Source organism: Macrobrachium rosenbergii, chromosome 16 (genome assembly GCF_040412425.1).
Source record: "Macrobrachium rosenbergii isolate ZJJX-2024 chromosome 16, ASM4041242v1, whole genome shotgun sequence".
Taxonomy (NCBI): domain Eukaryota; kingdom Metazoa; phylum Arthropoda; class Malacostraca; order Decapoda; family Palaemonidae; genus Macrobrachium; species Macrobrachium rosenbergii.
Window position 1 is genome coordinate 13873726 of NC_089756.1, and position 16681 is coordinate 13890406.

The 16681-nt window shown below is 36.2% G+C and overlaps 2 protein-coding genes across 6 annotated transcripts in view; one reads left to right on the forward strand and one right to left on the reverse strand.

Moving 5' to 3' along the window:
• Positions 1-16681, reverse strand: part of LOC136847102 (AH receptor-interacting protein-like) — a 756409-nt gene that overhangs the window by 228410 nt on the left and 511318 nt on the right. The gene's annotated exons all lie outside the window — the stretch shown is intronic.
• Positions 12243-16681, forward strand: part of Shal (Potassium voltage-gated channel protein Shal) — a 387602-nt gene continuing 383163 nt past the window's right edge. The window contains exon 1 of the mRNA XM_067118408.1: positions 12243-13757. Within this exon, the coding sequence (XP_066974509.1) occupies positions 12643-13757 (1115 nt within the window). The 5' untranslated portion in view covers positions 12243-12642. The remainder of the gene's footprint in view (positions 13758-16681) is intronic.

A 16681-nucleotide genomic window follows, 5' to 3' on the forward strand; every position in this document is an offset into this window, starting at 1 on the left:
TAATAATAATAATAATAATAATAATAATAATAATAATAATAATAATAATAATAATAATAATCTACTGAAAGAGTCTCAATTTGTAAACTTGTCGACTCCCAGCCCGGGCTACCCTCTCTCACCAACGACCTGCATTATACGTATGCAAAATTAACGTATCTTGATCCAAGCTTCAGGACCGTAGGTAACGTCCCCGTGTCATGGGACTTGTAATCTCGAGCCTCTCTTATGTTACCGTCATTTTTCACGGTATGGGTACAGCAGGCGCAATATAAAACAGTCATTATATTTAGCATCATGAGTTTATTTCTTTTCACTCTGACTAAACTTAATGAAGCATGCTTATTGTTTACTTCGGTTAGTAGGGAAAATGACTTTGCAGTTAAGGCAGGGATTTACGTCATTTAAAAGGCATATATACATATATATATATATATATATATATATATATACACACACACACACACACACACACACACACACACACATATATATATATATATATATATATATATATATATATATATATATATATATATATATATACATACACACAAAAATATAATCTACCAGGCCGAAATAAGTATAGGCATTTGTTTTTATACAAAATTATGATTGACTCAAACATACTTTATCTCTATTAGAGTCGTTAAAATACAATTTGTCTTGCTAAAAAAATCTGCAGAGTTCTCCATTATATCAAAAACAGCTCGTTTAAGCTTGATTTCAGTGACTTTTGATGAATATGGTTTGACAAAACTTGAAATGAATTAGAAATATATATATATATAGAAATATATATATATATATATATATATATATATATATATATATATATATATATATATATATATATATATAAAGTATATATTTATATATATTTAAAATAATACTATTTTAAATGTTCCACTTTGCATCATGTTTTGTGCTGATATTACTCAGTGTACGTTTGTGTTGAACTGATATGAATAATTTGGCCGTTGCAAATCAGCTTTTTAATAGCAAAGGAAGCCTCTTGCTTAATAATTATCCGTGGCCAAGACTTTCTACCGGAATAGATGTAGAAAATAGTAGGCGACTCTTTAGAATTTGTTTTTTTTGTTTTTTTTTACTTTCTTTGCATATTTTTGGTTAGAACTAGGGAAGTTGTTTGAAAACGGCCAAAATCGTGTGTTCTTTTTAAGCTGCACTTATAAAAATTATCAAAAATTTCCGATTTTGACAAATTCCAGCGTGAAATTACCAAAATGTAGGAGAAATGACCAAAAAAACGGCAAAATGGCCCCAAAATTTTTTTTTTATATGATGCTTTGATGCTGAAATTTTCTAAAATAGGCAAAAAGCTATGACACAGAAAAGTGACATGGTATATTTCTCGGTGGACAAGATATTCTTCTATCGACGGACGGCATGTCTGTATTATTACACATACATGCCTGATTGGCTAATCATAACCCTAAACTTTTGGTAACAATGCGAATATTACTGATAGAACTCGTAAACAAACATCTACAAAGTTATTCATTAAGGCTACTTAATTTTCTTTTACTATCCCCTCTTGCACATTCTGCGGGTTAAAGTTGCATGGATTTCGTTTCTGGGAAGAAAAGTTAAGTTTCAATTCTTTTGAAAAAAGTTATTATTGAGCATATGATGCGGAGTTTGCTTTATTGTCATAACTTCCTCAACTTTCAATACTCTTCATATAAACGAATCATCAACTTCGTGAATCAGCAGAATATTTTCTTTGTACTTTTTCTTTCATATATAAACTTTGCTTTAGGAAACTGTTGCCTTTAAATACCACCTAACTTGCTGCTATTTTAGGAGCCCTTTATGTAAAGGTGGTTAACTAAATTCACCTCATCTAACTTATATCAAAAGGAATTTCACTTAACATAAACCTTTCACTCAGAACGTTCCAATATTCTCATGAACACATTCCTAAATATCTCTTAAAAGGCAGAAACAATCACCCGTGGAACACAAAGAGAACAAGTAAAAAATGCGCCGAAGTTTCTTCGGCGCAATCGAGTTTTCCGTACATCGTATAAGCAAAGCCATCGAAAATAGATCTATTCTTCGGTGGTCTCGGTATATGAGCCGCGGCCCATGAAACTTTCACCACGGCCCGGTGATGGCCTGGCCTATATCATTGCCAGACGCACGATTGTGGCTAAATTTAACCATAAAATAAAAACTACTGAGACTAGAGGGCTGTAATTTGGTATGTTCGATGTTTGGAGGGTGGATGATCAACATACCAATTTGCAGCCCTCAGTAGTTTTTAAGATCTGAGGGCGGACAGAAAAAATGCGGCGTCTTCTTTTCAGAAAACTAAAACTCAGAAGGGAAAACAAAACTCAAACGCGTGGCGTTTGAGTTTTGTTTTCCTGTTATGACAGATGGCGTTAACTGGAAGTCACTTGCAATGGACCATAACGGAAGAGTCACCAGAGGAATATAAAAAAAAATAAATGAAAATAATAACTAAACAATATTAACAGGCATCTTTTACGGAATAGTCCAGAATAAACAGTGATACTCTTTTTATGCGTGATGTTAGATAAAAAAAAATGAGCTCACTGTAACAACTACATATCAGTCTGAAGCATAAAATAAATAGAGATTTTCCTATAAACATATAACTCCAGAAATAAAAAAAAATTGAAAACTACTCTTAGTAGCATGAATCTTGAAATGGAGAAACAAATCCACAGTTATGAACGATTACAAATATACTTAAAAATAATTCTAAATGGTGAGCTTTCGGGAATCTGTTCGATTCCCTTTTCAGAACAAATTCCCGAAAGCTCTCTATTTAGAATTATTTTAAAATATATGTTTGTACCCATACATAACTTTGGATTTGTTTCCTTTTCAAGACTCATGCTACTACGAGTATTTTTAAGGTAATTTTTTTTATTTCTAAAACACTATCTTGTAAAACAAGATCCCAGTGACGTCATGGGCTGGAATGCTGAACGAACTCGAAGGTCTCTATATCGAACCTCTGATCTTCTTTATTTCACTTTTTATTGGTCTTTCATCCACTCTTTTATTTTGGCCTTCTGTCACAAACGGATATCATGATTTGTCTGTCAAAAGCTCAGTTTTTCGTGATACTAACTTCTTATACACACGCGCGCAGGAGGCCCTATCTATCACTCTTGTCGGGGGGGAAGTCTCAAATTATATTTCCCGTTTTCATTTTCTTATTTTCTCAGTCCTCGGACAGACGAGGGTTCTGATAGGCCAGTCGCCCTACCCCATGTATATGTGTGTGTATATATATATATATATATATATATATATATATATATATATATATATATATATATATATATATATATATATATATATATGCATACACATACATATATACATCTAGATGTGCACATACATAAATATAAGACGTTCAATTTGTGCGTGTGTTAAATTCAGTAGATGGGTGCTGTAATGTATTGGTCTAGCCTTGGCCCGAAGTGAACGAGGAAAAGTAATGCATAAGGGATAAGAAAGTGAACTCTAACCCCGAATGAAAAGAGACGCCACCTTGAAGGGAGGAAGTTTGCGGATGAAGAGAACATGGAAGCAATGAGAGAATTCAAAAGTTTGGAGGAGAGAACTGAGTTGGTCAGGGACTGCGTATCTCTGCCGTATCCGTGGTTCTGTACTGATCATTTATTTAATATATTTCCTTTAATGGAAATTTCCCGTTTAGTTTAATGTGATAATCAGTTCCGTTTGGCTCATTTCCGCTGGTTTCTGCTTCAGAGTTTTCGTGTCTTCGTAGATTTACAGCTCGTTTTATTATCTTTACCGGAACTGGAATATAAGATTTAGGCCAAAGGCCAGGCGCAGGGACCTATGAGGTCATTCAGCGCTGAAAGGTGAACTATGAGTGAAAACGTTTAAGGGTGTAACAAGAGGAAAACCTCAAAGCAGTTGCACTATGAAACAATTATTAGGAGAGGGTGGAAATTAAAATGAAAGAAAGATAAGAAGACAATATAAACGGAGGTACAGTAGAAGGAATAAAAGGGGTTGCAGCTAGGGACCGAAGGCACGCTACAAGGAATATAAGTAAAATGCCTGCGGTGCACCTAGTGAGGTGCACTGACGGCACACCTCTCCTACGGGGTCCTGCCTTTATTTTCACAATTAAGCAAAGGTTTTCTCTGTGTATAACTTAATCTAACGAGAGCAAAAAATAAATGAATGATATGTGGAGAAAAACTATTATTAATGGCATAATTCAAAACAGATCACAAGACAGGAGGACGTTCTAGTACATTAACAAGTAAGGGGAGGAGCACTGCCAACAGATCTCAGAGTGAAGGAAAATTACAGTCATCAGACAATCTTACATCAAACCTTATAAATTTCAAAGATGTCTTAATCCCCTATCTTGTAAAAAATAAAATGCTAATGTGCTCGAAATATCATCGGATCACGTAGACACCAAAGGAGAGCCTTGAAAACATGACTATTACGCATCGCTGCCAAAGATTTGCTTTTTAAGATTTGTGACGGAATCTCCAGTTTTGGCATTTAATAACATGGCTGACACCTTTCCTTTTCTGTAAATGTATTATTACTTAGGTAAATTTCATGATGGTATTTCGATACCTTCATTTCTCCATGAAAATTTGTAGGAACAATTTTGTTAAACCCCCTTCCTCTTTTATCTAAATATTCCTCAATTCAGTTTAAATGCTGATTACTTTAAACGTAACATTCTTGGTCCCTTAATTACCTCTTTCTTTTGGTAAAGCATTAGCACTTATTCAATAGGTTTCGCTTGCTTCAACAACACAGGCAGCATGATGCAGAGGAATGAATCTGGGTGCTTTTCTTGGCTTTGAAGACCTGATCTGCATCCCAGGTTCCTTCTATACGAAAAAGGACATTAACAGCAAGGAATTTTTTTTTCTGTAAATAGTGTTTGTCTTTGTGCAATAAATTTTGTAGTTTTTATAGTCTACAGTATATCGTAAAAGTTGTGTTTACCTTCAGTTTGATTTTTATCGTCAATGTTTAATGTTTTTATTACCTTTATATTTCAAAAGCTGTACTATTAATTTCATTTGCTTAAAAAATGGGGAGAACGGAAACTCTCAGAAAAGGAATGAATGGGAAGTAGGGCTGCTGCTGCTGCAGCCTAAACTTCTCTTTTCATTGCTGAAAGAAAATAAAAAGAAATAAAACCCGGGGAGTTTGGCATGGAACCAATAGCCTTAAAAGGCAGATGTGGGGAGTGACTCCGAAAATGGATTGGATTTTAAAAATGTTAATGGGAGTGGAAAGATACGGATGAAAGTCGTAAAGAGACCTGACTATGGATTGGGAATTTTAATGATTCCTGGGGCAGGACGCGAAACCGACGCTTAAGGAATATCCTACGGTTAGATTAAGGGGAGTCAGTGCGATAGGTGGCATGCCAATAGACGCTTGGTTTGTTCGTTCGTTTGTTTATTAGTAGTTTGTCTTGTTTTCTGAGAGAGTGGTTGGAAATACAACAGACTTTTTTTGCTCTCTTGTGCGTATCAGAACATACAATTTGAGTCTTACCATTCTGCTGTTTGCTTTTGAGAAACTGGGTTTGGCTAATTCTGAACTTAGGAATGAATGACATACACACACACACACACACACACATATATATATATATATATATATATATATATATATATATATATAATGCATATGTATACATAGATATGTGTGTGTACGTATGTGTATCTATCTATCTATCTATCTATTTATCTATCTATCTATCTATCTATCTATCTATATATATATATATATATATATATATATATATATATATATATATATATATATATATATATATATATATATATATATATATAATTGGTTGGATTACTTTTCACTACGATCATTTTTGCAACCGATTTCATTTAGTTGGTGGGGGTTGAAGGCACTGAAGGAATAGGCCGGTTCCAATATAAACAACGCTGTGGAATGAGAAAAAGGTCGATTTCCGAGCAACTTGTAAAGTAATACTTTCACCACAACATTCCTACCAAGAAATAACTAAATTCAGCCAACTACTGCATATAGGCTAAACACTTTGTTTCCAAACCTTTCACCGCCTCACAAGCTAACTCACCCATTAAGTAATAAAGATAAGTCCTTCAAATACTTAGCTTATATGATGAAAAGAAAAGGGAATAATCAAAGACTTTTTTGTCTCCAATCTCCATAAGGACTTATCGTAACTTAAATATCTTCTCAACGCAAGACAGACGTGTCTTTAAATTCAAAGATTTCTCTTTGATTTCATCTAACTTCAAATGAATAATAATTATTTTGTAGGTACTAAGTCCTCAAATCGGGAATCTCTCAAATTCTTTCCTTTAAGATTTATTTTTTGTCTTTTTATAAATAGAGATATGCGTAATAAACAAGTAAGACACTTCTTAAATATGAGATATACGTAATGAAAACGTCGGACATTTCATATAGATAAAATTTTCCGAGTATTTTGTCTCAGTTCCTCTCATATCATCTAATCAAGGCTTATCTCTTTGGCCCTTATTATTTTCCTCGACTAATAAGCACGAACAGTTACTTCGTGCTACACTAATTACTTGTTTATCATCCACTGATCGAGCCATTTTTCATATCTTTTATATTATTATTACTATTATTATCATTAATATTCAGATGAACCCTATTCATATGAAACAAGCCCACAGGGGCCACTGATTTGAAATTCAAGCTTCTAATGAATGTGGTATTCATTAGAAAGAAGTAACAGAAAGTAATGGGAAATACAGTGAAAAGAGATCAGCTATAAAAAAAATTAACAAATTAGTACTAAATAGATAAAAAACTTAAGTAAATTATTAAAATACAATGAGAATTGTATTAGGGTAGTAATGCATTACATCTTCGCTTGAACTTTTGAGGTTCCAACTGGCTGTCTCTATTCTCTCTGCAGAGAAACCCAACAAAACAATGTCCACTTCCGGCCCCACTGACCCCTTCAATTTGTGGGATTGAATGATTGATCCTCATCTCATCCAGTGAAGTGGTTCGGTTAAAATCTGGCTATAAACGAATCAAGTGAGCGAATCCACTGGTTTCCCTCCACAACCGGGGAGCGGATCAAAAGCAGATTGAGTGAATTTTACTGGATAGAATTGGTTTACCTTCAAGTAACCCTTGTCTTAGAGAAGTGAGTTAAGGAGCACACACATGTGTGTGTGTGTTGGGGGGGTGGTAATTGCAATAGTCACCATGCCCTCTTAACTCCTCGAATTCTTCACACTTTTTGGATGCATTGGTCACTACAAAGCCTGATATCCAAGTGCAAGAATTGAGGAAAAATCTCCAAATCCTTGCTTCTGGATCACAGGCTTTGTATTCGCCATCGTATTCAAAAAGCGTGAGGCATTCGAGAAGTTAAGAGAACATTGTGGTTATGACAACTATATGCGTATCTGGTAAAAAGATACACTATATATATGTGTGTGTGTATATACATATATACAGGCATATATGTGTATATATACACATTGATATATATACATACATATAAATGTATGCATTTGTGTGTAGACTATATATATATATATATATATATATATATATATATATATATATATATATATATATATGTATATATATATATATATATATATATATATATATATATATATATATATATATATATATATATATATATAGCCTATGCATAAATACATACATATGTGTATATATTTTTCAGGTCATCAATAGCGATGTCAGTACTGAAACCAATATGTGATGATGCATGTACTGTGTGTGCATAATAGAAAAGAAAACAGTCATTGGAAGAGAGCATAAAGTACTTGGAAGAAGGCAGCGCAAAATTACGTGTTACTCTGTCAAAAGAACTGATGTATTGACTCTCGTGCCAAGACGTGGCCTGATAATATTGAAGGGTTAAGCTCATGGTTATCGTCCTTATTTTGTAAAAAAAAAAATAAAAAAGGCGCCGAAGTTTCTTCGGCGTAATCGAGTTTTCTGTACAGCATATATAATGCTGTAGAAACTTTCAGCCACGGCCCATGAAACTCTCAGCCGCGGCCGAAGAAACTTTCAGCTACTGCCCGGTGGTGGCCTGTGTTGTTGGCACCTATAGCGGTGCCAGACGCAGGATCCTTAAATAAAATAAAAAATACTGAGGCTAGAGGGCTGCAATTTGGTATGTTTAATGATTGGAGGGTGGCTGATCAACATACCAATTTGCAGCCCTCTAGCCTCAGTAGTTTTTAAGATCTGAGGGCGGACAGAAAAAAGTACGGACGGACAGACAAATAGCTATCTCAATAGTTTTCTTTTACAGAAAACTAAAAAAAAAAAAAAAACATTATAAAAACTGTACAAAAACCTTAGCATTCTGGTGTGAGCGGATATGGGTCGTACTGAGACCATACAGTCAAAGTAACATGTTAATTTTATTACTTTCTTGGATACTCAGCTGAGGAGATTCTCTTCAACTCTTACAGAGAAATGTCATTCATCATGATTTTCCTAAGAGTTTATCTTGAAGGGAAATAACTGCAATCGATAAACGGAGAAAAGTTTCTAATCTTTTAATCTTTATGAAAAAATTCTCTCTGAGTAATTTAAATGGATACGAACGAGACACACGTTAATAAAAAAAGAGGCATTTGTTATTTGTTTTGTTCGAAGACAGTTAATCTAAATCTTTGGAGAGTTATTATACTTGAAGAAATGAGTTCTAATTTTTTAGCGTTAGTTTTGTTAGAAACATTGAATTTACACTGTCTGGATGAATCTTTATTTGAAATATTGAATTATAAACACTGAAATTTTGATTCACTCTAAACACTGAAATCTTGCACTTGAAGAGTTCCGTTATGCGCGAAACATTGAATTATATAATACTTAATAACGAACAGGACAGGAGGAAGACTGGTAGTCATTTCTCATTTTTATTTACATCAGCGATTATGGAATCTATTCCCTTTCTCAGAGCTACATTACGACTTTAGAAATTCGATTTGTGTGCCTATCGAATATTATTCACGGGATTCTTCACCGGCGAACCACTTAAAATGACTTCTAACCCTAATAATTTCCTCTCATCCCTTACCCTTTGGTGATCTGCATAGGAGAATATCTTAGGTGTCTTCGGAAGCCGCCTAAATTAACGCCCTGTTAAGTTATCATAATCCGTCGTCACATTTCCAACGCTACTCCAAGCGTTGGATACTAATGTTTTCGAACGACGCACCGAAAGACGAATGAGTCTCAATCAGCGCTATCTGTTTCATGAATCTGTGTAGAGAGAGAGAGAGAGAGAGAGAGAGAGAGAGAGAGAGAGAGAGAGAGAGAGAGGGGGGGGGTTTGGTAAACCAGCCATATGTTTCCCCGTCTTAGAAGCGTCCCGGGTGAGGAATATCGGCAAAAAATCAGGACCGACGTTCGTTAATTCGTCAACTTCCTGACTTATTTGTTGAGAGGATACGAGAGAGAGGATTTATAACGGAGATATATAAGAATGATTACTTCACGTTGCAGAAAGTGTTTCTTGATGAGGAACAACCTACGTCATTCTAGATCTAGTTTACAGACGCGGGGGAGGGTCGCTGAACAGAGACACACACACAATATATATATATACATATACAGTATATATATATATATATATATATATATATATATATATATATATATATATATATATATATATATATATATATATATGCGTGTGTGTGTGTAGATATATTGATACACAAACATGTTTAATATGTATATATATACATACTCATATATATATATATATATATATATATATATATATATATATATATATAAATTTTTGCTTATGTTTTACACTTGCAATAATTATCGAATTCTTCAAGATAAAATTATGCACAAGATACGAAAAGTTATAATTATTTCAAGGAATGCTTTTTTATTCTTTTAAAAAAAACACAGCGGAATCTGAAAGGGGAATCAGTCGCCACCTTGAATTATACTGAAGAGACTGAGACCTTTTTGAGTAATTCGACAAGGCTCCAGCAGAGGACGTTAACAAATAATTAATAGTTTAAATGGCCTACTACTTTGCGTCAGGGATATAAATAATTTTGAAGCACAGAATGCCAAATTCACTGTTACGGGACCCTTTGTAAATCCATTCGGTTTGAAATTTGTATTACATTTTCAGCAAAATGTTAAAAACTAAACGAATGGTATGTTGACATCGTAGAAATTCTTAGGTTAGCAGGTGACAGCGATGTTGCTGTGCTGTGCTGTGCTGTCCTCTCTCTCTCTCTCTCTCTCTCTCTCTCTCTCTCTCTCTCTCTCTCTCTCTCTCTCTCTCATTCCTTTTTTTCTGAAGGCCACCATACGTTGACAACCCATATAAGAAACTTATGCAGAAGCGCTTATTCTCTCTCGCCTTTTTCTCTGAAGGCTGTCACACACTCCGAGAGCCTACCCAAGAACTATACTCTCTCTCTCTCTCTTTTTTGTGTCGACGGCGTCACACGCCAAGACGTCATATTGTAACTACACTCTATCCCTGCCACGCCAGGAAGACTGTTGAAATATTTTTTTGTACATAATGTAACTCCCCTTGTGCGCAATGTAAATTTGTGCATGTATTTGTTCTCTTTTTTGCCAAAATATTTTTGTTAGATGCAAATACACACACACACACACACACACACACACACACACACACACACACACATATATATATATATATATATATATATATATATATATATATATATAATATAATAAATAATTTAAAAAAATTGCAGTACTAATCTGATGCAAAACGTAAGACTATAACAATACATGATGGTCATCTGGAATCAAGACAAATCTGAGACATGACAATCTTTATTGAAATTCTGGAGAGAGAGAGAGAGAGAGAGAGAGAGAGAGAGAGAGAGAGAGAGAGAGAGAGAGAGAGAGAGAGAGAGAGAGAGAGGAGGTAAACAACCGATTGTTCATTGCCTTGAACGACACTACGCTATATAATGAAATAATATGCGCGGTTACCGTAGAGTTTTACAGACTGACTTCAGTGGGACGTTAAAACTGTACAATCAGTGAAATCTGTATTAAGAACCGTAGTACCCTTGCCATGCAGTATCAGGGTTAACCGTTTTAACTACAGTCTTTCGTTTTTACAGCCTTGGACTAGCTTGGTATATCTTCGAATACATATTCAGGTTTTCAAGCTTATTTCACTGTATTGTACACCCAAAAGCTTACTGAATATATTATGGGTTTTAATAAACTCTCTCTCTCTCTCTCTCTCTCTCTCTCTCTCTCTCTCTCTCTCTCTCTCTCTATATATATATATATATATATATATATATATATATATATATATATATATATATATAAATGCGTTATGTGTATATGCGTCTGGTGTTACGGACCCTCAAATAGTTACATCAGAGTACTAAATTGTGATGCTCTTTAAAAGTAAATATATGAGTTTAACTAAATTTCATATCAATGCATACTTACTGAAATTCATTTTTATACACGCACTTACTCATAAACACTTACGAGAGAGAGAGAGAGAGAGAGAGAGAGAGAGAGAGAGAGAGAGAGAGAGAGAGAGAGAGAGATGTACTTACATATAATTTTATCAGCAAATTTTGACATCTGCCATTTTACAGTGCTTGTGGATGTCAGAGACATTGCGAATACGAATCTTATTATCAGCTGATTACAAAGTCCGTCAATCTCTGCGTCAATTCAGGTTGATCGTTAAGTTTATCAATTTCCCCTCCTTACGTCGGGAGTAAATTCTATGCTGCACATGATCCCTTTCGGATGAAAATCTATTCGGGGACTACCACTCACCCCACCCCCTCCCCTCCCCCCTCTGCTTTTCCTCCAGAGAAAGAAAAGATATCATTTACGTCATCATTTCCCCTCGCAAGAGACGGGGGTCGTTCGAAGGGGAAAACTACTACCACCTGGTTTTCCACGCAGGGTTTTGACAGGTAATGCGGTAGTGGTTTCTAAGAGAGCTTTTTCACGTTTGTTGTCATGGAGACCAGAAACGCGCACCTTGCTTGCGCATCTTTCTGGAGACTAAAGTCTCGTTCTGCGAGAAGACCTAGGATGCCCGGATGTCTCCTAATGATCCTGTACATGTAAATGGGTCGGGGTTGGGGGGTTTTCCGTGAGGTGGGTCAGGGGTAAAATGGAAATGGGTGGAGGGGGCTTTAGATTAGAGTTAAGGTATGGGTGAAATGGCAGTGCGGTGACTTTCGTATGTGTTGCCTCTGCCCCTGATACTAGGGGGAAATCGATGTGCGCATGGCAGTGGCGGTAGCGCTGCGCACCATCGCTCAGTAGTGGAGCAGCGGGCGCGGGAACCACTCTCCTCTGCCTGGCTTGCAAATCTTTTTTTGTGTGTTATGCTGTGTGTTGCCCCTAAGGAGTGATTTTCAGAGTGAACCGTGGTCAAGGATCGTGCAATGGTTTCCAATGGCGGACACACATAAATAGGTGACGTGCCTATGGAGGCAATCTCAGCCTTGTTGTGTGCTATTTAATTGTTGACGAGGCGCGCACCACCGGCGCTTGCCCCCACAAACCAGCAACATTCCCCCGCACAGCATGGCCTCCGTGGCCGCTTGGTTGCCCTTCGCTCGTGCAGCAGCCATCGGATGGGTCCCCATCGCCAACAACCCATTACCGGCGCCACCTATACCGAAGGACAAGCGGCGGCCCGACGATGAGAAGCTGCTGATCAATGTGTCGGGACGGAGATTCGAGACCTGGCGCAACACCCTCGAGAAATACCCAGACACCCTGCTGGGCTCGAACGAGAGGGAGTTCTTCTATGATGAGGAGACCAAAGAATACTTCTTCGATCGCGATCCCGACATATTCCGGCACATCCTCAACTACTATCGGACGGGTAAGCTGCACTACCCCAAACACGAGTGTCTTACCAGTTACGACGAGGAGCTGGCCTTCTTCGGCATCATCCCCGACGTGATTGGGGACTGTTGCTACGAAGACTACAGGGACCGCAAGAGGGAGAACGCCGAGCGTCTCCTGGACGACAAGCTCTCGGAGAGCGGAGAGCAGGACAAATATGTTTATCGTACAATTCGTGAGCGGATGTGGCGGGCTTTCGAGAACCCCCACACTTCGACGGCAGCTCTAGTGTTTTATTATGTGACTGGCTTCTTCATCGCCGTATCGGTGATGGCCAATGTGGTAGAGACAGTGCCGTGCGGCCGCCTACCAGGCAAGAAAGAGTCCCAACCGTGTGGTGAACGCTACAAGATTATATTTTTTTGTGGTGACACGGCCTGTGTGATGATATTTACCGCCGAGTACCTACTTCGTATGTTCGCTGCGCCAGACCGCTGCAAATTCGTACGTTCCGTTATGTCCATTATTGATGTCGTAGCCATCTTGCCCTATTATATCGGCCTGGGCATCACAGACAACGATGACGTCTCAGGCGCCTTCGTCACGCTGCGAGTTTTCCGCGTGTTCAGGATCTTCAAGTTCTCCCGCCATTCCCAGGGGCTTCGCATCCTGGGTTATACGCTCAAATCTTGTGCTTCTGAGTTGGGTTTCCTCGTGTTCTCGCTGGCAATGGCCATCATCATATTCGCCACGGTTATGTTCTACGCCGAAAAGAACGTCGAGGATACAACCTTCACCTCCATCCCCTCAGCCTTCTGGTACACCATCGTTACCATGACGACGCTTGGGTAAGTGTAAAGCTCTTGCTTTATTCATTTCTCCATTTTCCTAGACCATCTCTCTCTCTCTCTCTCTCTCTCTCTCTCTCTCTCTCTCTCTCTCTCTCTCGATCGTTTTCCTCTAGGTCTTACTGTGTGTCCACTTACGGGTCTTATTTCTTTGATACGTTTGTAAAACAACATTCAGCTCTGTAAAAGGAGTGTCTTATTTGCATGTCTTGGGACCAGCAGGTAATGGCAAGAATTCCCCTCCTATGAAGAGAGTGTCTATGTCAGAGGTTGGCAGTGGTAGGTAGGAGTAGGAGGTATAAGGAGTAGCGTGAGAGATTCGACTATTTTCACCTATGTTGCTCCTGTCCTCATATATTTTGTGTAGCAAATACGCATTCCTAACCTATGAATATTGTAAATATTAGTACTTGCGAAGATACGCTGGTCGTTTTTACTGATTGTTGACAATGTATTTTATGAGGTAGTAGCTATGGGGAATACATACAGCCTTTTACCCTAAGCAATACCACATGTTTTATATATATGTATATATTTAATATATATATGTATAAATATGCATATACATATATATATATATATATATATATATATATATATTTCTATATTTATCTATGTATATATATAATATATATATACACACATATATGTATGTATGTATGTATATATGTATATATATATGTATGTATGTATGTATGTATGTATGTATGTATGTATGTATGTATGTATGTATGTATGTATGTATATGTATATGTATATATATATATATATATATATATATATATATATATATATATATATATATATATATATATATATATATATATATATATATATATATATATATATATATATATATATATATATATATACCTGTTTCAGGGATAAAAACGAAAAAAGTTGTTTGTCCAGAACCAATCAGTTCCTCAGGGACATGTAATGGGTTTAACTATGTAGTATGTCTTTTAAGGAGATGAAAAAAATTATGCAAATTTCATAGGTGCTTGTGGAAGCAAAAAAATCCCTAAATGTAAATCTGTTCTCAGTTTCAACATGTTGCAACAAAATGTAATCGTAGTCACAGCAGTTGTTAAAATTAATGTAACTATATATATCCATAAACCATTGATATTATTTTTCAAGTTTTTCCATGTGATAAATAAGACCCCGAAAGTAAAATATACTCATTTACTTTCTTTGGGAATCTAACACTGGAAAATGAAAGCTGACTAAGATGCCTGATGCAAAATACATCTATATCTTTTTCGCAGTAGATTTACCATAGACACGTAGACTGAGATTCCAAAAGCAATATGTATATATATATATATATATATATATATATATATATATATATATATATATATATATATATATATATATATATATATATATATATTCACAGGAGATTTACCATAGAAACGTAGACTTATTTTCCAAATGCAAAAAATATAATTTTCAAAAGCAGATTTATCATAGATTCTAAGTGTCCAAGAGAAAAAAAAAATAAAAAACAGACGCATTTCACCAATGATATTCTGGGAAACGAAACAAATGTCGATGAACACAGGAGCCCCAAGGTATTAAGAAAGAATCGAATCCCCTACACAGACGTAATGAGTGGGAGGATAATGTTCGAGTACTCAGAAGAGGAACTGCTGAGGCGAGCGTCGGAAGGTAACTCCTATTTTTGAGGAACGAAGGAGATATAAGGAAGAGGAGAAGAAACAGAGACGACGTTTCTAGGGAAAAGAAAAGTGTCATTCGATGATGAGAGGTTTAAACGAGGTTTCGGCAATGATAATATGGGGAGAATGTATAAATATGGAAGCAGAATGACATCACAGATATGTATTTTTGATATCTTAATTTACCATCTCAATTATGAATAAGACAATGGGGTGGGTGGGGGTGTGGGCAAACCTTGTCTAATACAGCATGGATAAGGAAACAAAGAAACCGACGGACTGTTACAGAAATAACGGTAAACATAAAAAATATTATTCTCGATATCAGTGAAAAGGGGTTTTTAATGTAGGATTACACGATTTTTGCATTTCTTTGCATTAAACGATGGAGATCAGACAAAGATACAAAATTATCTTTAGTATTTATAGAAATACTAAAAGTATTCAGTGGTTAGCCATAAAAGAACCTAAAATGTTCAACATAATAAAAATTCATTATATCTATAGATATATAAATAAGTAAATAAATACATATGTATATATACTGTATATGTACAATATACAGTATATATATATATATATATATATATATATATATATATATATATATATATATATATATATATATATATATATAATTTATTTATACACACACACACACTCTTCAAACAAAAGGTTCAATTAGGCGCTTTTTGTTCCGGCAAAAATATATAAACACGAAAACGATTCAGTATTCTATGTTGGAGTAACGAACGACTGACATATTCTCCCAGTATCGATCGACTTACTTTCACTCTCTCAGTGCTAAAATAACGATTACTGATTGCTTGACTTTCACTATTCTAATCCCGACTTAGCTAAACGTAGGGTGGAGCTCTTCCAGCAGCGCCTCCACCCTTCGCCTCACCTCAAGGGGAAACTAACCCCCTCCCTCCCTCCAACCTACCTCCAAGTATGACGTGTCAGTGACGTCACTGAAAATGGACTGCAGTGACGCGCGAAGGAAGGAATACTCGCTCTGAGAAAAAGATCCTTCCCAATGGTGACGTGTCACTAACGTCACTGTAAACAGGTAGAGGGGAGGTTCGGAATGTAGTTATATATATGGAAATTACTTTCTCCCCATTCGATGAGGTCGCAAACAATTAGCAAGGGTGGCCTTTGAATTAGATGGTACTGGTGAATTACCCTGCCCACCGTGACGGCACTGATAATGGTAGGAAGTGACGTTTGGGA